Genomic DNA, 24,784 nt, shown 5'->3' with positions numbered 1-24,784 from the left:
GACTGAACAATCGCATCGTCATCTTCACCAATACAAGGACTGATAAATATCTTCATCACCGACATAAGAACTAAACAATATCATCATCATCACCAACATAACGACTGAACAGTATCATCAACATCATCACCAACATAAGCACTGAACAGTATCATCATCATCACCAACATAAAGAATGGACAATATCATCATCATCACCAGCATAAGGCCTGAACAATGTCAAAGTCATCATCACCAACATAAGGACTGAGCAATATCATCAACAGCATCACCAACATAAGGACTGAACAATGTCATCATCATCACCAACATAAGGACTGACCAATATCATCATTATCACCAACATAAGGACTGGACAATATCATCATCGTCACCAACATAATAACTAATCAATATCATCATCGTCATCAACAACACAAGGACTGAACAATATCATCATCATCATCACCACCAACATAAGGACTGAACAATATCATCATCATCATCATCATCATCACCAACATAAGGACTGAACATATCATCATCATCATCATCATCATCACCAACATAAGGACTGAACAATAGCAGCATCATCATTACTAACATAAGGACTGAACAACATCATTATCATCACCAACATAATGACTGAACAATATCATCAGCATCATCAACATAAGCACTGAACAATATCATCATCATCCCACCAACATAAGGACTGGACAATGCCATCATCATCACCAATATAAGGAGTGAGAAATATCATCATCATCATCTCCAACAAAAGGACTGAACAACATCGTCATCATCACCAACATAAGGACTGACCAATATCATCATCATCACCAACATAAGGACTGAACAATATCATCATCATCGCCAACATAAGGAGTGAACAATATCATCATCATCACCACCAACATAAGGACTAAACAATATATCATCAACAGCATCACCAACATAAGGACTGAGCAATATCATCATCATCACCAACATAAGGCCTGCACAATATCATCATCACCAGCATAAGGACTGACCAATATTATCGTCATCAAAAACACAAAGACTGAACAATATCATCATAATCACCACCAACGTAAGAACTGAACACTATCATCATCATCACCAACATAAGGACTGGACAATATCATCATCATCACCAACATAAGGACTGGACAATATCATCATCATCACCAACATAAAGACTGGACAATATCATCATCACCACCAACATAAGGACTGAACAATGTCATCACCATCACCAACATACGGAATGGACAATGTCATCATAATCACCAACATAAGGACTGGACAATATCATCATCATCAGAAGCATAAGGCCTGAACAATGTCACAGTCATCATCACCAGCATAAGGCCTGCACAATATCATCATCATAATCACCAACATAAGGACTGAACAATATCATCATCATCACCAGCATAAGGATTGAACAATATCATCATTATCACCAGCATAAGGATTGAACAATATCATCATCATCACCAGCATAAGGATTGAACAATATCATCATCATCACCAGCATAAGGATTGAACAATATCATCATCATCACCAGCATAAGAATTGAACAATGTCATCATCATCACCACTAACATAACGACTGAACAATATCATCATCATAATCACCAACATAAGGACTGAACAATATCATCATCATAATCACCAACATAAGGACTGAACAATATCATCATCATCACCAGCATAAGGATTGAACAATATCATCATCATCACCAGCATAAGGATTGAACAATATCATCATCATCACCAGCATAAGGATTGAACAATATCATCATCATCACCAGCATAAGGATTGAACAATATCATCATCATCACCAGCATAAGGATTGAACAATGTCATCATCATCACCACTAACATAACGACTGAACAAAATCATCATCATAATCACCAACATAAGGACTGAACAATATCATCATCATAATCACCAGCATAAAGATTGAACAATGTCATCATCATCTTTGCCATTATCAGAACTTTCCTACAGTAAAATATCTGAAGTCTGTATCGACCAATCGTTATGAAATTCTTCTTTCAAAATATTGTATTGCAGTCCAAGCTGGTCGGCGTGTCTTCTCTGAAGTGAAAACCTTCATAAAGCGGCACCCCCACCAGAATACTACCTACCGAACACTGATTACAGAACAGGGGAATCACGTGACGATGTCAGATAACCATCTGATATTTGCCTCGTTGACAAACACGTCTGCCAAAATGGAATCTAGGTACAGCCGTTATTCCTTCTATAATTTCATATAAACGATCACTGTCCTGAAGGCATTATCAAATCATGTCACGGTCTTTAGTATATCGACCGTATATTTATATGACCACACTATCTACAATAACTTGGAGGTAGTGTGTGTGTGTGTGTGTGTGTGTGTGCGTGTGTGTGTGCGTGTGTGTGTGTGTGTGTGTGAGTGTACGCGCGCGTGTGTCTGTGTGTGATGTGTGTGTCTGTGTGGGGGGAGGGGGGGGGGTAAATAAACAAACAACCTGGCCTCAGTATTAAAGTTTTCTAGATCTGGACTGAAATGACATTTTAAACTAAAGAATATTTTTGGGAGGGATTTTTTTTTTTTGGGGGGGGGGGGGGGGTTGGAGGTGGGAGGTCGAAAACAAATGTCTTGTTGTTATGACTATTTTATATAATCATAAAGAAGATCCATCAAATATTTAAATTTTATTAACGTAGCTTCTGTATATGGATTGTAGTATTCGTATTTGTGTATCACTGTTTTTCAGATTTGCGATGTCTGTGAAACCAGGTGATTACATTTTCACAACAAAATCCTGCAAACAAGATCTGTGCCCAGAACGAGTAGTGCAAGTATCGCTTAGCACAAAACAAGGTAAACATAAAATAATGAAACAAAATAATAGAAAATTGGTGTTGAAAATTAACATGCAAACATGCCAGCAGAGCCAGTTGAAAAAATATATTACTGACCCTTCTCAAATTCAACTAGCCCACCAATTATCATATTGAAATTTAACTGCACCCCTCTCCCCCCCCCCCCCCCAAAAAAAACAACAACAAAACCTCCAAGAAAATAGAACGTTCTTTGTTGAATAATAACTATGTGCTCACCGTATATGGTCCGTTTCAATAGTTCCACTGACACAAACCTGAAGCGAGCGCTCTACCGACTGAGCTAGGTACTTATCGATTGATAGTACTCAATAAAAAAACCCCAAAAACGTATCGATTTTATACTACTCAATATGTTTTTCCGCACATACTTTTAAAGAGAATTACGATTTTACCGTTAACTTATTCTTCAGGAAGAAAAGCATTTCGGCAGTCATAATTTCAGTAGATAGTGTGATTTTGAAGAACGAGTCACCCCCACGGAGCAGCCTATCAAATTTCTTTAAATTGGTATCTCACATACGTGAGTTCCTACATCGCTGCGTAGTGAAAATATCGCAGGACATTCTAGGCAATATATAGCGTGTATTGTATTTATTACTGGACTGATTTGTATCGTTTATTTCTGTAACATGTCTGTACGTTCCAGTCACTGACGCAGGAACACTTGTAGTGAAAGGAATATATATGTGTATTTATTTATGTATTGATTTGTATTGTTAACATTTTCAACTTGTCTGTACGTTCCAGTCACTGACGCAGGAACTCTTGTAGTGGACGGAATATTTTTCTATGTGTATTTATTTCTGTATTGATTTGTATTATTTATTTTTCTAACAGGTTTGTACGTTCCAGTCACTGAAGCTGGAACTCTTATAGTGGACGGAATATTCGCGTCGTGTTACTCATGCCTTCCACACCACCTCGAGCACTTCTTTCTGACACCTTTCCGCTGGTTTCCATGGCTGCTGGATCCATGGAAACAAGATGGCTACAGTCCTATCATATCTGGTTTGGAAAATATAGCAGGGAGTTTTCTACCTATGAGTTTTCCTCACAGTGTTAAAACTGCTTCCACCTCGTAATTCTGATGAAGCAGTATTCTGCTATCAGTGACAGCACAGTCATCAGGCGCTGGTAGACGGATGGGACACTGTCCCTCTAGTGAACAATCAATTTAATTTGATCTTCAATGGAAAACCATTGAAGCGGAATAAGTAAATATCTGAGAAACTTGATGTTGTTGTTTGTGAATTTTCTGCTTGCTGTTTTGGTAGACGGTCAGGTGGCGGGTACGTTGCAGGGTAGGGGGTGGTTGCGAAATACAAACATAGAAATCTGGCTAAAGGTTTTAACTTTACTTTCTGCAATATTGATTACCTTATATCATTTAATAATAGCAAAATAACTTCCACTGAATTAGGAAGAAAACAAACATCTGAAGGTATCAAATCCATTTCATACCTCGATCTCCCCAGATATTCAACCGACACTGGCCTTCAAACTAAGCGGTTTTCCCTTTACTTGGCGGCAGTGGGTTTCCTCTCTCCTTCTATATGTGTGGTTCTTAACCATATGTCCGACGCCATATAACCGTAAATAAGATGTGTTGAGTGCGTCGTTAAATAAAACATTTCCTTCCTTCCCGAAGTCATTCAAAACATTTTATGTTATATGTCTGCAAGCTCTATCTACTAAACACGATGGATTACACAGTTATACTTATTCCAAATTATCCATTCCCAGTCTGGAGCTTGTCGCGGTAAGACGTGTTTGTTTCGCTTGTGCATACTGCACGTGCTTTCGTGTGCTCGACTTTGTCAGCGATATGGAGTCTTCTACTAGGATGTATGAAGCTATTGGAACTTATTGAACGCTGGAACGCTTTCGATTCGATAGGCTGCATCACCAGGTTGGAGTCTGCCTCCACGTTATTTCTCCGGCTGACTTAATATGTCGACTTGTTTTTTTCGTGATTCGTATGACGGCTATTCTGCAGAATGCTACGATTGTTCGCGATTAGTCTCTACATGTCCGAACCTGTCGTAGCAGCACTGAAAGTCTGACCAACCCACTCTAAGAAGAGATAGAACGCGGGGTCGGCGCCTACTACCATTTTCTAGACTTTACTTTGTTTTGTATTGATACCATCTTGTATCCTCAGCCTTTCATATCTAATGACCGTCACTCTACGGATTTTCTTAACGGGATGTAACCCATCAGGTCCCTACACGATGTGCATCCTAACGGTCTTAACGAGGCCACTGACGTGGACATATAGATCGGAATTTGAGACAAAATTCATTGAACGCAGAGTTGTATAAAAAAAGGTATTTTGTGTATATAAGGTCCATTTTTACCGAAAATTTTAATATCCTTCTTCGAAAATTATCAAATCATCATCTAATTGTCATTTTACAGCTACGTTAGTGGCTTACAGCTGCACCGTACCAATTGTACGACAGGTATGTAGAAAGGGTTATGTCACTTGTTCTAGTGCGAACTATAAAGTGGCAGTCGTCTTACAGACGAAGTTCGAACAACATATAGTGATCAGAATAAGCTGTCCTCTTTAGTAGGTCTGCCACGTAATGTTAAAGTTTGTTTGGTTTGTCGATACCACTAGAGCAATTTGATTTATTAATCTTCGGCTTTGGATGTCAAACTTTTCATTATGTATATATTTCATGCGCTGTCACCTGATTATGCATAACAAAGGGAACTAAATCTATTAGCGACTGTGGTTATGAGACAATAGTTTGAGATTGATATTGTGTTATTAAAACGTTCATTATAAAACGCATCTTGTTCATTTTGCATTGTTACGTTTTCGTTTTATTTAGTGTTAAGACTTAATTTAATGCACGGAACAAACACGATAAATATGACTATAGTTTATGATTAAATAGTCAAATAAATTGGTTTTAGCCATCTTTGTTGGAATAAAATAATAGTTTATTTTGCAAATTGGTGAGGGAAAGAGTACACCCTATGTGGTGGACATTTCACCCCTGTGACTCGTCAAATCTCGTCTCCTGTCAATGGATTGTTTTAGCCTTCAAACCGAGTGCTTGACAGTATAGGCAGGTACTACAGGATACGCTGACCTTTCGCAAACACTAGGGCCCGTGTTTATAAAAATTAAAGTCTAGACTTTAATAAAGTCCAGACTTTAACGTAATGCTATTTGAATGGCGTTGCCATGACGTTAAAGTCTGGACTTTATTAAGTCTAGACTTTAAGGTTTATAAGCACGGGGCCTGGTATCATCACTGTTTTAGTTATTGATGACTGCATGCCATTAAGCTGCATATATTCCATTGCACTCTATCCTGCGCAATATTGGGTTTTGTAAGCAAGTTTTTGGTGTGGAAGTCATCCTACGGGCGGTGCCTTGAATGATGAACACTGTTACCTATATCGTAGGGGACTGGCGATCCTCCCAAGGATGAGCTTTTTCTTGTGCAGAAATATGATTTTGATAATGCAATACGGTTTTGTCGTTCAGACTTCACCGCATAGATCTTGTTTCAGACAAGAAACTGCAGATGATCTTTATGACGAATGTTAACAGTGGTTATAAAGGAAAGGAATGAAAGTAATAACTATTTGACGTCATCAGGTTAGAGTTAGGGCGAATCTGTTCTGCAGTTCCATTAGAACAAACTTTGTGTTATTGTTATTTGACGACACCATGACATCAGGTTAGAGTTAGGGCGAATCTGTTGTGCAGTTCCATTAGAACAAACTTTGTGTTATTGTTATTTGACAACATCGTGTCATCAGGTTAGAGTTAGGGCGAATCTGTTCTGCAGTTTCATTAGAACAAACTTTGTGTTATTGTTATTTGACGACACCATGTCATCAGGTTAGAGTTAGGGCGAATCTGTTCTACAGTTCCATTAGAACAAACTCTGTGTTATTGTTATTTGACGACACCATGTCATCAGGTTAGAGTTAGGGCGAATCTGTTCTGCAGTTCCATTAGAACAAAATTTGTGTTATTGTTATTTTAAACCGTTCAGATTTGTTTCTAAATATTATAAAAAATGTCGTGTTTAAGTGTAAAGACTGTTTCAAATTATCTGTAAATTAGAAAAAAAACTAATTAAAATATTGTGTCTGATTTTTTTCAACTTTTGAGCAGTGCTAGATTAAAAAAAAAAAAAAAAAAAAAAAAAAAAATATATATATATATATATATATATATATATATATATATATATATATATATCAACACGAGAGATACAACTGTTTTGTCTGAAACTCAAATGCCGTGGTATGTGCTTTCTGCCTGTGTGAAAGCGCATACAAAAGATCCCTCGCTGCATTAGGAAAAACAATGTTGCGGATTTTCTCTAACGAACCTGCGCAGTATTTTCTTGTGGTGACGTACGTGCTGACGGGCATTGGGTTTCTTCATGTAGCATTGGTACTGGTTAACAAAATGTAAGTCTAATGTTATGACTGGACTTGGGACTAATCGAACTAAAGCTCTGCGGCATAAGATTTGTCGAGTTTCAGACAGAACAGTGGTATTTCGACGGTTGGAATTTCCTAGTCTTCAACAGCCACTAGTTTACAAAAAACACATTGAAACATTTAGGATCAGTACATTTGTGGGTCATTCTCCAGAAAGAGCCACTTTTCAAAATACAAATTCAAGATAAATCAATTAAAATATAGACTTTTTTATTGTTAACATTTGGAAACTAGATGAACAACGAAACATAAAATTATATCTGGCCACGCAGAACTGTAATCGGCAGACACCTGTTACTCTATGCACAAGCTCATTATGTCATTGGTGTTACCGGACAAGTGGGATAGTTCAGCAGTGTGATCCAATTGGTTTATAGTGATCAAGAGGACATGTTACTCTTTGATCAAGCTCATTATGTCATTAGTGTTACCGGACAAGTGGGATAGTTCAGCAGTGTGATCCAACTGTTTTATAGTGATGAAGAGCACATGTTACTCTATGAACAAGCTCACTATGTCATTGGTGTTACCGGACAAGTGGGATAGTTCAGCAGTGTGATCCAATTGGTTTATAGTGATTAAGAACACACGCTGCTCTATGAACAAGCTCATTGTGCCATTGGTCTTACCGGACAAGTGGGATAGTTCGGTTACTCTATGAACAAGCTCACTATGTCATTGGTGTTACCGGACAAGTGGGATAGTTCAGCAGTGTGATCCAACTGGTTTATAGTGATGAAGAGCACATGTTACTCTATGAACAAGCTCACTATGTCATTGGTGTTACCGGACAAGTGGGATAGTTCAGCAGTGTGATCCAATTGGTTTATAGTGATTAAGAACACACGCTGCTCTATGAACAAGCTCATTGTGCCATTGGTCTTACCGGACAAGTGGGATAAGCAGTGTGATCCATATAATCATATATGATCATATTTTGGAAAGCCTGTATCATTGCATTCCGTGACCAATTGGTTTATAGTGATCAAGTCATTAATTAAAATTTTATCTTTTACTGTATGATCAAGCTTTTGTCATCAGAGTGGGATTTTTCAGCATGTGATCCAACTTAAAAATTAACTTCTAAACTATTTGAAATTAAACAAGTTATAAATACATGGATGAGAAGGTTTTTAAACTTGGGAGAATACAAGAGAGGGCTTGGGGAAGGTGTATCTCAAATATTTGATCTTGTTGATGAATACGGCAACTTTTAAACTTTCAACGGTCATTAATTAAAATAATTTATACACAAAAAATGCAAATCTTTTTTTTAAAACAAGAGAGGGCTTGGGGAAGGTGTATCTCAAATATTTGATCTTGTTGATGAATACGGCAACTTTTAAACTTTAACGGCATTTAATAATTTATACACAATGAATGCGTCTTTTTTAGAGTATCAATGAGTTATTAACTTACTTAAGGCTTACATTAGGAAGACGAAACTGAATAAAATAGAAACCAAAAAATATTCCTTTAGATGATTCTCCCATTCAACGAAAACTTTGTTCTATCAGAAATGGCTCGAAACTATGTTATTATACACTTGTAACTTCTGAAAAGCCAAATTCTGCAATATCAAACCGGCAAACATACTTTATTTCAGACCTTAAAGACATACTTTCACAGATTTAAGGAAGTTATTCCTCTAACACTGGATAATAAATAAAAATTACAGTAATTGTTGGAAACCAAATCTAGCTATCGCATCACTTTAACTGGACCATAATGGAGTGAAATCCATGTCATCCCTCTCGGCAATTTTAGTTTTTGAATTATGGACCATTGCCATAATTCAATTATTTTTTACAAAATGTCATTAATAAATGGAATATGGTGGTTATGAAGATGGTTGAATAAAGTACATTTAGGGACAAATCAAATTATATTTGTTAAGGTAATACTTTGCTAGACCATTAAATAGGTCAGTGATCTGTGACAATACGCCTTAATTGGCACACTATCTATTTAAAACCATTTGTAACCACGCAAGAAATAAAACTTAGATTATTCCAATACAGAATACTTCATAGAATATTAACTACTAACATTTTCGCATATAAATTAAAATTAATCGACAGTGAAACGTGTACGTTTTGTCATCAAGGAAAATAATCTATAGTGCATTTATTTTGGGAGACCGGCCTCGGTGGCGTCGTGGCAGGCCATCGGTCTACAGGCTGGTAGGTACTGGGTTCGGATCCCAGTCGAGGCATGGGATTTTTAATCCAGATACCGACTCCAAACCCTGAGTGAGAGCTCCGCAAGGCTCAATGGGTAGGTGTAAACCACTTGCACCGACCAGTGATCCATAACTGGTTCAACAAAGGCCATGGTTTGTGCTATCCTGCCTGTGGGAAGCGCAAATAAAAGATCCCTTGCTGCCAATCGGAAGAGTAGCCCATGTAGTGGCGACAGCGGGTTTCCTCTCAAAATGTATGTGGTCCTTAACCATATGTCTGACGCCATATAACCGTAAATAAAATGTGTTGAGTGCGTCGTTAAACACTTCTTTCTTTCTTTTATGTTGGGAATGTAAAACTGTTCTGGACTTTTGGAATGATTATTTAAATTGATTATCAAACTCATGTAAGCATATTTGAAAGTTAAAACTTTCTCTTGAGCTAGTGATATTTGGATGTAAAGATAATATTGAAACAGATATTATATATATATGTGTGTGTGTGTGTGTGTGTGTGTGTGTGTGTGTGTGTGTGTGTGTGTGTGTGTGTGTGTGAAAAGTGAAAAGGGTATTAAATATTATACATTTCCAAAACGAAGCTAAACAAAGATATAAAGTAGAAAAACGCATGCAACGTGACATGCGGAATCGTAAGTGATATGCAATGGGATAAATATTCATAATCCAGCTCGCACGTGGTGAGTTTTGTTCACAAAAAGGCATGCAACGTGTCAGTTCTGTACAGCTGAAATGCGAGATAGTAAGTGTTATGTAATGTGATCAATATTCATTAATCATGCATATATATATATATATATATATATATATATATATATATATATATATATATATATATATCTATCTATCTATCTATCTATATATGTATATATATAATCATGTTTGTATTTTAAATATTTATGTACGTCGTTCATAGAATGGGAAAGGATGAAAGTGTGTTTTTTGCGTGAGAGATAAATGGATAGCTACATTGATAGAGAGAGAGAGAGAGAGAGAGAGAGAGAGAGAGAGAGAGAGAGAGAGAGAGAGAGAGAGAGAGAGAGAGAGAGAGAGAGAGAGAGAGAGGCGGGGGGTGTATAGGTAGACTGGGTGGGGGATGGATATCAGTACCTTAAAGTATTATATTATGTTGCTTTATTATTTTTATGTTCACAACCAATGTTTTTCCCTTGGCATGTGTTGTTCTAATTGTAAACAGACTAAAGACTTTAGGTATCCATATTGGGGGAATGTAGACCAATTTTCCACTTGTGATACACGTCCAGCAGTCATAACCCGTATTATACAACACCACGTGTTCCTAGACGTGTTTGCGGAAATCAGTAGCACTTTGAATGACACACTTTGTGGTTGCTCTCTCTCTCTCTCTCTCTCTCTCTCTCTCTCTCTCTCTCTCTCTCTCTCTCTCTCTCTCTCTCTCTCTCTCTCTCTCTATCTCTCTCTATTTGGTATTTGAAGTATATGAGATCCCTTTTAACCCAAAGATTTTGTATCCTTCTTAGAAAATGATCATATCATGATCTAACTGTCATCTGACAGCTGCGTTAGTGACTTCCAACTGCACCATACAAATTCTACAACAGGTATGTAGAGAAGGTTATGCCAGTTTTTCTAGTGCACATTATCAAGTGGCAGTCCTCCTACAGACGGTGTTCGAACAACATATCGTGATCAGAATAAAATGTCCTCTTTAGTAGGTCTCTCACACAATGTTAAAGTTTGTTTTGTTTAACGACACCACTAAAGCACATTGACTTATTAATCATCGGATTTGGATGTTCATTTTAAAATTATCTTGAGAGCCTTAGAGACGAAAGGCGCTACATTATTTCCATTAGTAGCAACGAATATTTTATATGCGTCATCCCAGAGAGACAGATGGGCCCACCGACGGCGATCGATCCTACACCAACAGTTCATTAGAGGAACGGTTTACCACTGAATTACTATACGTCCCGTCCCTTGATCTATAGGAAGTCTTTACACTTCAAAGAGGTCTATAAGAAATCTTCACTGTTAAAGCGATTGATAGGAAGTGTGCACTCTTCAAACATATCTATAGGAAGTGTTTAATACAAAATATTAAATGGCATTCAACATGTTGTCATTCCTTACTATGACTTCAGTGTCATTAGCATAATTTAAGGAAAAGAGAACTCTTGTCGATGAATTTCTCTCTCTCTCTCTCTCTCTCTCTCTCTCTCTCTCTCTCTCTCTCTCTCTCTCTCTCTCTCTCTCAGTGTGTGTGGTTAAACGTGTGGTTAGTTTTGTTCACAAATATGCTTACAACGTATCCGTTCTCTACAGCTGACATGCGGGGTAGTAAGTGGTATTTAATGTGATGAATATTCATTATGCAGCTCGCACATGATCAAAAAGGCATTGTCTGTGTGAAAATAAATTAGAAGGACCAAAAACAGCGACCCAGGAGTGTGTGGTTGGACATGTGGTGAGTTTTGTTTACAAATTGACATGCAACGTGACACGCGGAATAGTAAGTATTATGCAATGTGATAAATATTCACCATGCAGCTCGCACATGATGAGTTTTGTTCATAGAAAATGCATGCAACATGTCAGTTCAATATAGCTAAAAAGGAGGATAGTAAGTGTTATGCAACATGATAAATATTCATTATGCAGCCCGCATATGATGAGTTTCAGTTCAATACAGGTGAAATGCGAGATAGTAAGTGATACGCAACGTGATAAATATTCATTATGCAGCTCGCACATGATCAAACCGGGCACGGTCTGTGTGGAAATAAATTAGAAGGACCAAAACAGCGACTCAGGTAAACTGGTTATTATTTACTTTAAAACACTAATACCATAATACAGGTAAATTGGTTATTATTTACTCTAAAACACTAACATTATAATACAGGTAAACTAGTTATTACTTACTCTAAAACATTAACACTATAATACAGGTAAACTAGTTATTACTTACTCTAAAACATTAACACTATAATACAGGTAAACTGGTTATTACTTACTTTAAAACACTAACATTATAATACAGGTAAACTGGTTATAACTTACTTTAAAACACTAACACTATAATACAGGAACACTGGTTATTACTTACTTAAAAACACTAATACTATAATACAGGTAAACTGGCTATTACTTACTTTCAGACACTAACACTATAGTACAGGTAAACTTGTTATTACTTACTTTAAAACATTAATACTATAATACAGGTAAACTGGTTATTACGTACTTAAAAACACTAACACTATAATACAAGTAAACTGGTTATTATTTATTTACACTAACACTATAATACAGGTAAACTCGTTATTAGTTACTTTAAAACATTTATACTATAATACAGGTAAACTGGTTATTACTTACCTTAAAACATTAATAATATAATACAGGTAAACTGGTTGTTACTTATTTTACACTAACACTATAATACAGGTAAACTGGTTATTACTTACTTTACACTAACACTATAATACAGGTAAACTGGTTATTACTTATTTTACACTAACACTATAATACAGGTAAACTGGTTATTACTTATTTTACACTAACACTATAATACGGGTTGACTGGTTATTACTAGAAAACACTAACATTATAATAAACGAAAACATATTTTTATTCAGTTTAGAACACTAACATTGCAATAGAGGTAAACTGGTTACTAGTTCTGTAAAATACTGGCATTGCAATCCAGGTAAACTGGTTATTGATAATTTTAAAACAGTGACATTACAATCCATGTAAACTGGTTATTGATAACTTTAAAACACTAACATTGCAATGGAAGTAAATTGATTATTATTATTTGCTTTAAAACACCGACATTACCATGCATCGCAACTTGATTAGTACTACCTTTAAAACACTAACAACACACTACAGTTAAAATGGTTATTGCTTACTTTGAAAAGCCAACACTACAATACTGTATACTGGATATTATTAACTTTAAAACACTAACATTACAATAAAGTAAACTGGTTATTACTAAAATTGAAAACACTGACGTCACAACAAAGATAAATTCTGATTATTGTATTGATTCAAAATGTCATATTAAATTGGTATTATAAGTATTTCAAATGTGTTCTTATATTTGTTGATTACACTAGTCCAGAAATTACGTACACATTAGACCACCAGGAACAAAGTTCATTTCATATTATACAGTATATTCAATGCGCTATCACCTGATTATGCATAACTAACTAGGGGAGCTAACTCCATTAGCGACTGTGGTTATGAGACAATATTTTGAGATTGATATTGTGATATTAAAATTTCATTATAAAACGTATCTTGTTCGTTTTGCATTGATACGTTTTCGTTTTGTTTAGTGCTAAGAGTTAATTTAGCGCATGGAACAAACCTGATAAATATGAGTATAGTTTATGATTAAATAGTCAAATACATCGTTTTAAGCCATCGTTGTTCGACTAAAATAAACGTTCATTTACCAAATTGATGAAAGAAAGAGTGCACACTATGTGGTGGATATTTCACCCCTGGTCAAATCTCGTCTCCTGTCAGTAGATTGTTTCAGCCTTCAAACCGAGTGTCTGACAGTATAGGCGGGTGCCACAGGATACGTTGAACTTTCGCGAACACCTGATATAATCACTGTTTTTAGTTATTGATGACTACACGCCATTAAGCTGCATATAGTCCATTGCACTCTTTCCTGTGAAAGTTTGGGTTTTGTAAGCAATTCTTTGGAGTGGCAGTCCTCCTACGGACGGTGCAGAAATGATGAACACTGTTACCTATCTCGTAGGGGAGTGGCGGTTCTTCCAAGGATGAGCATCAGAAAGTGGATCATGGAAGCAATATTCACTTCTCTGAACGCCCTTTCGACTTTTTCTTGTGCAGAGATATGATTTTGATAATGCAATACGGTTTTGTCGTTCAGACTTCACCGCATAGATCTTGTTTCAGACAAGAAACTGCAGATGATCTTTATGACGAATGTTAACAGTGGATACAAAGGAAAGGAATGAAAATAATAATTATTTGACGACACCATGTCATCAGGTTAGAGTTAGGGCGAATCTGTTCTGCTATTTGACGACACCATGTCATCAGGTTAGAGTTAGGGCGAATCTGTTCTGCTATTTGACGACACCATGTCATCAGGTTAGAGTTAGGGCGAATCTGTTCTGCTATTTGACGACACCATGTCATCAGGTTAGAGTTAGGGTGAATCTGTTCTGCTATTTGACGACACCATGTCATCAGGTTAGAGTTAGGGCGAATCTGTTCTGCTATTTGACGACACCATGTCATCAGGTTAGAGTTAGGGCGAATCTGTTCTGCTATTTGACGACACCATGTCATCAGGTTAGAGTTAGGGCGAATCTGTTCTGCTATTTGACGACACCATGTCATCAGGTTAGAGTTAGGGCGAATCTGTTCTGCTATTTGACGACACCATGTCATCAGGTTAGAGTTAGGGCGAATCTGTTCTGCTATTTGACGACACCATGTCATCAGGTTAGAGTTAGGGTGAATCTGTTCTGCTATTTGACGACACCATGTCATCAGGTTAGAGTTAGGGCGAATCTGTTCTGCAGTTTCATTAGAACAAACTTTGTGTTACTGTTATTTGACAACACCATGTCATCAGGTTAGAGTTAGGGCGAATCTGTTCTGCAGTTCCATTAGAACAAACTTTGTGTTATTGTTATTTTAAACTGTTCAGATTTGTTTCCAAATATTAGAAAACTTGTCGTGTTTAAGTGTAAAGACTGTTTCAAATTATCTTTAAATATGAAAAGAAAGTAAAATATTGTGTCTGATTTTTCAGAATGAAAATTACATGGTTTGTGGTGGTGCTGTGTGTTGGTCTGGCACTTTGCGGTAGGTCATTTACTGAAATATAATTATACACCAAAACCTATGGTATGTACTGCTTTGTTTCAATGAGTGGCCTATGTGGCAACAGCGAATTTCCAGTTTTTTCTCCGTCAAACGCTAGTGCTGCAATGATAAACAGGTATACCGCGATAAGTGATCAGCTCAATACGAACCGCGGTACACTTTTGCGTATCGCGATTTTTAAACGCTATTTTTTTCTTCTTGTATTTTATTTGGCTTGAAATAGGCAAACAAAGAAAGAAAGAAATAAACCAAAACCCCATCATTTTATTAATTGGTGATGACAGGAAATGTAATAATCACGTCAAGCGTAGTCGGCTTACTTGTTGGCATACGAAGTGATAGGTCGGTTAAACTTTGTTCTAACGTCTAAACAAAACGTGTTAAAGTCCCATAAAGATAACCAGTTAACGATAATTGCAAATAAATATTTTATTACTTACACGAATGCGAATACTTTTTACATTCTCATATACCATTAGAGGTTCGAGCATGTCCGTCCCGGGGCCTGTAACTGGATAGCCAGGGGCTTGTCCCCGGGACAAAATAAGTAAGCGGACAATTTTCAAATTTACATCCAAAACTTAAATAGTGAGCCTTTAAAACGTTGATGCGCATCTCTAATTAATATAGTTAATAAAGAAAATGATACTCATTAAATTTGGTCGATAGATTAGATCGGGTGGTCATAAAGAAATTAGATAAGGTCGGTGGCCTGACTCTGGATGGAGGGGGGGGGGGGGGGGGGGGTGGTGGTAGAGTTGAAAATGGGCAGAATTATGAAAATAGCAATTAGTAAAAATGTTAATAGAATTTTAAAAAACAAAAACAATTACAAGCCAAAAATAAAAAGAATTCACTGCTCTGTCGAATATTTATATAATTTGGAGCATTTTAGAAAGACAGTTCAAAAATAAATAAGAGAAAGAAGAGAGGATCGGACTATTTAATAATATTAAAAGAAAGTAATTTCGACATAAACTTTTGAACGAATGTCTAAAAGTTTAAAGTCCGATCTATATGTCCGCGTGAGCGGCCTGGTTAAGGCCGTTAGGGTGCACAGCTTGTAGGGACGAGATGGGTTGCATCCCGTCAAGAAAACCCCTATATTGACAGTCAATAGAAGGTGTAGTACTGTGCTGAAATACAGATCTTGAGAAGCCAGATCCGTCTGAACGAGAGAGAGAATCAGACTAGGGTATAGTCCAATCGTCATGGGTTGGTATAGTGGTGCGGACGGGCCCGACTCCGGAGGATACCAGATGGTATCACAATAAAACAAAGTAAAGTCTAGAAAAGAGTAGTAGGGACCGAATCCGCTTCCTATTTCTTCTTAGAGTGGGGCGGTCAATCTTCCAGTGCTGTTAGGACAGGCTCGGACATGTAGAGACTAAACGCGAACAACCGTGGCGTTCTGCGGAATGACCGTCATACGAGTCACGAAAAAAAACAAGTCAACATAGTCAGACGGAGAAATGATGTGGTGGCAAGGAATCTCGCTAAAAAAGAATCCAACCTGGCGGTGCAGACTGTCGAAACGAGAAGCGTTTCAGCGTTCAATCAGTTCCAATGGCCGGATACATCCCAGTAGAAAACTTCACTTCGCTGACAAAAACAACGAAGTGAAAGATCCCCAAGTCGAGCCGCGAAAGCACATGCAGTGTGCCCAAGCGAAACAAACACGTCTTACCGCGTCGAGCTCCAGACTGGAAATGCCTACTTACACATTAGTATTCATTATTCATTTAGGGGCTGGACGTAGCCCAGTGGTAAAGGGCTTCCTCGATGCTCGTTGATCTGGGATCGATCCCCGTCGGTGGGTCCATTGCACTATTTCTTGTTCCAGCCAGTGCACCACGACTGGTATATCAAAAGCCGTGGTATGTACGACCTTGTCTATGGGATTGTGCATGTAAAATATTTCTTGCTGCTAATCGAAAAGAGTAGCACATGAAGTGGTGACAGCTGGTTTCCTCTCTCAATATATGTGTGGTTATTAACCATATCTCTGACATCATATATCCGTAAATAAAATGTGTTGAGTAGCGTCGTTAAATAAAACTTGTTTTGTTCCATTGTTCATTTAGTTGCAATAGGGCTACGGCTATCGTCTTCAAAGAAATAAACCAACAAGTGAGAATCGTACTTGGCTGTTTTTCCCTTAACTCGGAATACTTTGGCCGATCGTTCAAACACCTCGGCCGATAACCTCTGGTTCTGTCGATCTGCCGAAACATTGCGACTCAATACATACATTTCCGTGTCAAGCGAGCAGCAACGGAAAAGCCCGATAGTAAGGAGTTTCGAATGTGACAATTTATAAAACGTTTCACAACGTCACACCGGTGTTCTAGTGAAATAAATACCATTAAAGACCATTATGCTAGTAATAAATGTCGCGGTTTATATAATCATTTAGGTCTATGATGGAATCAATATTACAAATATTTCGATTTATATGCTTAGTATTATTTATTTCACTCAAACTAGCTATATTAAGTTTTATGCACGAAAAACGCGTGACAATTATTTAGCAACTGACCATCAAAGAAATGCCGACGTGTTTGATGATGCGTTTAGCCTGACAGCTGAAACTAATGAAACTCATTAAAAAGGTTATGCAATCTGCTTTCATCAAAAAAAAAACCCACCCATAAATATTAAATTTAAATAATATCAACTATATTGCAATACATAGTGCAAAACGGTTTCTTATATAGCCATATGGACCGCATTTCGAAATAGCCATATAAAACTGAATACTATATATATTGAATATTTAAAACTCAGAACATTAAAAATGTCGGTTTTAGTTTGTCTAGAGTCACTGTCTGCTTACAATAACGAGGAAAGGAATACAATGTTTATCTAAATACATCTAAACATTTTAAACGTCAGTTGTCTTGTGTTTGATACATATTTAATTTGATACTTTGTTGAGATAAACCCAAAGCGGAAACCAGCTGACTCCACATAAACTGGGATATTTTATGTGTACTTCTAGACAGAGAAAGGGAAGAGAAAAATAGTAAAAGACAGATTCGTGATAAATACGCGAGGACGAATATACTACTATATAAGATGTTTTTGTTTAAAGACACCACTATTGGATGTCAAACACTTGGTAATTCTGACCTATAATCTTACAGAGAACACATGCTACATTGTCTAAAGACACCACTATTGGATGTCAAAAACTTGGCCACTCTGACCTATAATCTTACAGAGAATACATGCTACATTGTTTAAAGACACCACTATTGGATGTCAAACACTTGGTAATTCTGACCTATAATGTTACAGAGAACACATGCTACATTGTTTAAAGACACCACTATTGCATGTCAAACACTAGGTAATTCTGACCTATAATCTTACAGAGAACACATGCTACATTGTTTAAAGACACCACTATTGGATGTCAAACACTTGGTAATTCTGACCTATAATCTTACAGAGAACACATGCTACATTGTCTAAAGACACCACTATTGGATGTCAAACACTTGGTAATTCTGACCTATAATCTTACAGAGAACACATGCTACATTGTCTAAAGACACCACTATTGGATGTCAAACACTTGGTAATTCTGACCTATAATCTTACAGAGAACACATGCTACATTGTCTAAAGACACCACTATTGGATGTCAAACACTTGGTAATTCTGACCTATAATCTTACAGAGAACACATGCTACATTGTCTAAAGACACCACTATTGGATGTCAAACACTTGGTAATTCTGACCTATAATCTTACAGAGAACACATGCTACATTGTCTAAAGACACCACTATTGGATGTCAAACACTTGGTAATTCTGACCTATAATCTTACAGAGAACACATGCTACATTGTCTAAAGACACCACTATTGGATGTCAAACACTTGGTAATTCTGACCTATAATCTTACAGAGAACACATGCTACATTGTCTAAAGACACCACTATTGGATGTCAAACACTTGGTAATTCTGACCTATAATCTTACAGAGAACACATGCTACATTGTCTAAAGACACCACTATTGGATGTCAAACACTTGGTAATTCTGACCTATAATCTTACAGAGAACACATGCTACATTGTCTAAAGACACCACTATTGGATGTCAAACACTTGGTAATTCTGACCTATAATCTTACAGAGAACACATGCTACATTGTCTAAAGACACCACTATTGGATGTCAAACACTTGGTAATTCTGACCTATAATCTTACAGAGAACACATGCTACATTGTCTAAAGACACCACTATTGGATGTCAAACACTTGGTAATTCTGACCTATAATCTTACAGAGAACACATGCTACATTGTCTAAAGACACCACTATTGGATGTCAAACACTTGGTAATTCTGACCTATAATCTTACAGAGAACACATGCTACATTGTCTAAAGACACCACTATTGGATGTCAAACACTTGGTAATTCTGACCTATAATCTTACAGAGAACACATGCTACATTGTCTAAAGACACCACTATTGGATGTCAAACACTTGGTAATTCTGACCTATAATCTTACAGAGAACACATGCTACATTGTCTAAAGACACCACTATTGGATGTCAAACACTTGGTAATTCTGACCTATAATCTTACAGAGAACACATGCTACATTGTCTAAAGACACCACTATTGGATGTCAAACACTTGGTAATTCTGACCTATAATCTTACAGAGAACACATGCTACATTGTCTAAAGACACCACTATTGGATGTCAAACACTTGGTAATTCTGACCTATAATCTTACAGAGAACACATGCTACATTGTCTAAAGACACCACTATTGGATGTCAAACACTTGGTAATTCTGACCTATAATCTTACAGAGAACACATGCTACATTGTCTAAAGACACCACTATTGGATGTCAAACACTTGGTAATTCTGACCTATAATCTTACAGAGAACACATGCTACATTGTCTAAAGACACCACTATTGGATGTCAAACACTTGGTAATTCTGACCTATAATCTTACAGAGAACACATGCTACATTGTCTAAAGACACCACTATTGGATGTCAAACACTTGGTAATTCTGACCTATAATCTTACAGAGAACACATGCTACATTGTCTAAAGACACCACTATTGGATGTCAAACACTTGGTAATTCTGACCTATAATCTTACAGAGAACACATGCTACATTGTCTAAAGACACCACTATTGGATGTCAAACACTTGGTAATTCTGACCTATAATCTTACAGAGAACACATGCTACATTGTCTAAAGACACCACTATTGGATGTCAAACACTTGGTAATTCTGACCTATAATCTTACAGAGAACACATGCTACATTGTCTAAAGACACCACTATTGGATGTCAAACACTTGGTAATTCTGACCTATAATCTTACAGAGAACACATGCTACATTGTCTAAAGACACCACTATTGGATGTCAAACACTTGGTAATTCTGACCTATAATCTTACAGAGAACACATGCTACATTGTCTAAAGACACCACTATTGGATGTCAAACACTTGGTAATTCTGACCTATAATCTTACAGAGAACACATGCTACATTGTCTAAAGACACCACTATTGGATGTCAAACACTAGGTAATTCTGACCTATAATCTTACAGAGAACACATGCTACATTGTCTAAAGACACCACTATTGGATGTCAAACACTTGGTAATTCTGACCTATAATCTTACAGAGAACGCATGCTACATTGTCTAAAGACACCACTATTGGATGTCAAACACTTGGTAATTCTGACCTATAATCTTACAGAGAACACATGCTACATTACATGTCTAAAGACACCACTATTGGATGTCAAACACTTGGTAATTCTGACCTATAATCTTACAGAGAACGCATGCTACATTGTCTAAAGACACCACTATTGGATGTCAAACACTTGGTAATTCTGACCTATAATCTTACAGAGAACACATGCTACATTGTCTAAAGACACCACTATTGGATGTCAAACACTTGGTAATTCTGACCTATAATCTTACAGAGAACGCATGCTACATTGTCTAAAGACACCACTATTGGATGTCAAACACTTGGTAATTCTGACCTATAATCTTACAGAGAACGTATGCTACATTGTCTAAAGACACCACTATTGGATGTCAAACACTTGGTAATTCTGACCTATAATCTTACAGAGAACACATGCTACATTGTCTAAAGACACCACTATTGGATGTCAAACACTTGGTAATTCTGACCTATAATCTTACAGAGAACACATGCTACATTGTCTAAAGACACCACTATTGGATGTCAAACACTTGGTAATTCTGACCTATAATCTTACAGAGAACGCATGCTACATTGTCTAAAGACACCACTATTGGATGTCAAACACTTGGTAATTCTGACCTATAATCTTACAGAGAACACATGCTACATTGTCTAAAGACACCACTATTGGATGTCAAACACTTGGTAATTCTGACCTATAATCTTACAGAGAACACATGCTACATTGTCTAAAGACACCACTATTGGATGTCAAACACTTGGTAATTCTGACCTATAATCTTACAGAGAACGCATGCTACATTGTCTAAAGACACCACTATTGGATGTCAAACACTTGGTAATTCTGACCTATAATCTTACAGAGAACGCATGCTACATTGTCTAAAGACACCACTATTGGATGTCAAACACTTGGTAATTCTGACCTATAATCTTACAGAGAACGCATGCTGCATTGTCTAAAGACACCTCTATTGGATGTCAAACACTTGGTAATTCTGACCTATAATCTTACAGAGAACGCATGCTACATTGTCTAAAGACACCACTATTGGATGTCAAACACTGGGTAATTCTGACCTATAATCTTACAGAGAACACATGCTACATTGTCTAAAGACACCACTATTGGATGTCAAACACTTGGCAATTCTGACCTATAATCTTTCAGAGAACACATGCTACATTGTCTAAAGACACCACTATTGGATGTCAAACACTTGGTAATTCTGACCTATAATCTTACAGAGAACGCATGCTACACTGTCTAAAGACACCACTATTGGATGTCAAACACTTGGTTATTCCCACCTATAATCTTACAGAGAACGCATGCTACATTGTCTAAAGACACCACTATTGGATGTCAAACACTTGGTAATTCTGACCTATAATCTTGCAGAGAACCCATGCTACACTGTCTAAAGACACCACTATTGGATGTCAAACACTTGGTAATTCTGACCTATAATGTTACAGAGAACACATGCTACATTTTCTAAAGACACCACTGTTGGATGTCAAACACTTAGTAATTCTGACCTATAATCTTACAGAGAACACATGCTACATTGTTTAAAGACACCACTATTGGATGTCAAACACTAGGTAATTCTGACCTATAATCTTACAGAGAACACATCCTACATTTTTTAAAGACACCACTATTGCATGTCAAACACTTGGTAATTCTGACATATAATCTTACAGAGAACGCATGCTACATTGTCTAAAGACACCACTATTGCATGTCAAACACTTGGTAATTCCCACCTATAATCTTACAGAGAACGCATGCTACATTGTCTAAAGACACCACTATTGGATGTCAAACACTTGGTAATTCTGACCTATTATCTTACAGAGAACACATGCTACATTGTTTATAGACACCACTATTGGATGTCAAACACTTGGTAATTCTGACCTATAATCTTACATAGAACACATGCTACATTGTCTAAAGACACCACTATTGGATGTCAAACAGCTGGTAATTCTGACCTATAATCTTACATAGAACACATGCTACATTGTCTAAAGACACCACTATTGGATGTCAAACACTTGGTAATTCTGACCTATAATCTTACAGAGAACACATGCTACATTGTCTAAAGACACCACTATTGGATGTCAAACACTTGGTAATTCTGACCTATAATCTTACAGAGAACACATGCTACATTGTCTAAAGACACCACTATTGGATGTCAAACACTTGGTAATTCTGACCTATAATCTTACATAGAACGCATGCTACATTGTCTAAAGACACCACTATTGGATGTCAAACACTTGGTAATTCCCACCTATAATCTTACAGAGAACGCATGCTACATTGTCTAAAGACACCACTATTGGATGTCAAACACTTGGTAATTCTGACCTATAATCTTACATAGAACAGATGCTACATTGTCTAAAGACACCACTATTGGATGTCAAACACTTGGTAATTCTGACCTATAATCTTACAGAGAACGCATGCTACATTGTCTAAAGACACCACTATTGGATGTCAAACACTTGGTAATTCCCACCTATAATCTTACAGAGAACACATGCTACATTGTCTAAAGACACCACTATTGGATGTCAAACAGTGGGTAATTCCGACCTATAATCTTACAGAGAACGCATGCTACACTGTCTAAAGACACCACTATTGGATGTCAAACACTTGGTAATACCCACCTATAATCTTACAGAGAACACATGCTACATTGTCTAAAGACACCACTATCAGATGTCAAACACCTGGTAATTCTGACCTATAATCTTACAGAGAACGCATGCTACATTGTTTAAAGACACCACTATTGGATGTCAAACACTTGGTAATTCTGACCTATAATCTTACAGAGAACGCATGCTACATTGTCTAAAGACACCACTATTGGATGTCAAACACTGGCTAATTCTGACCTATAATCTTACAGAGAACACATGCTACATTGTCTAAAGACACCACTATTGGATGTCAAACACTTGGTAATTCTGACCTATAATGTTACAGAGAAGACATGCTACATTGTCTAAAGACACCACTATTGGATGTCAAACACTTGGTAATTCTGACCTATAATGTTACAGAGAACACATGCTACATTGTCTAAAGACACCACTATTGGATGTCAAACACTGGGTAATTCTGACCTATAATCTTACAGAGAACACATGCTACATTGTCTAAAGACACCACTATTGGATGTCAAACACTTGGCAATTCTGACCTATAATCTTTCAGAGAACACATGCTACATTGTCTAAAGACACCACTATTGGATGTCAAACACTTGGTAATTCTGACCTATAATCTTACAGAGAACGCATGCTACACTGTCTAAAGACACCACTATTGGATGTCAAACACTTGGTTATTCCCACCTATAATCTTACAGAGAACGCATGCTACATTGTCTAAAGACACCACTATTGGATGTCAAACACTTGGTAATTCTGACCTATTATCTTACAGAGAACACATGCTACATTGTTTAAAGACACCACTATTGGATGTCAAACACTTGATAATTCTGACCTATAATCTTACATAGAACACATGCTACATTGTCTAAAGACAA

The 24,784-nt window shown here is 36.9% G+C and overlaps 1 protein-coding gene across 3 annotated transcripts in view; it reads left to right on the top strand.

The window, feature by feature from the left end:
- Positions 1–24,784, top strand: part of LOC121373223 (blastula protease 10-like) — a 117,806-nt gene that overhangs the window by 50,113 nt on the left and 42,909 nt on the right. Inside the window, exons 12-14 of one of the 3 annotated variants that reach the window (XM_041499713.1) lie at positions 2,068–2,239; positions 2,760–2,866; positions 3,727–4,124. The exons of the other annotated variants lie outside the window; for them this stretch is intronic. Coding sequence (XP_041355647.1) covers positions 2,068–2,239; positions 2,760–2,866; positions 3,727–3,971 — 524 coding nt within the window. The 3' untranslated portion in view covers positions 3,972–4,124. Of the gene's footprint in view, positions 1–2,067; positions 2,240–2,759; positions 2,867–3,726; positions 4,125–24,784 lie in introns of those variants that run through there. 3 annotated transcript variants of the gene reach the window in all.

This window comes from Gigantopelta aegis, chromosome 5 (assembly GCF_016097555.1).
Source record: "Gigantopelta aegis isolate Gae_Host chromosome 5, Gae_host_genome, whole genome shotgun sequence".
NCBI classification, from domain to species: Eukaryota; Metazoa; Mollusca; class Gastropoda; order Neomphalida; family Peltospiridae; genus Gigantopelta; species Gigantopelta aegis.
Note: the sequence above shows the minus strand (reverse complement) of the source record. Positions and strands in the feature narration are given on the sequence as shown.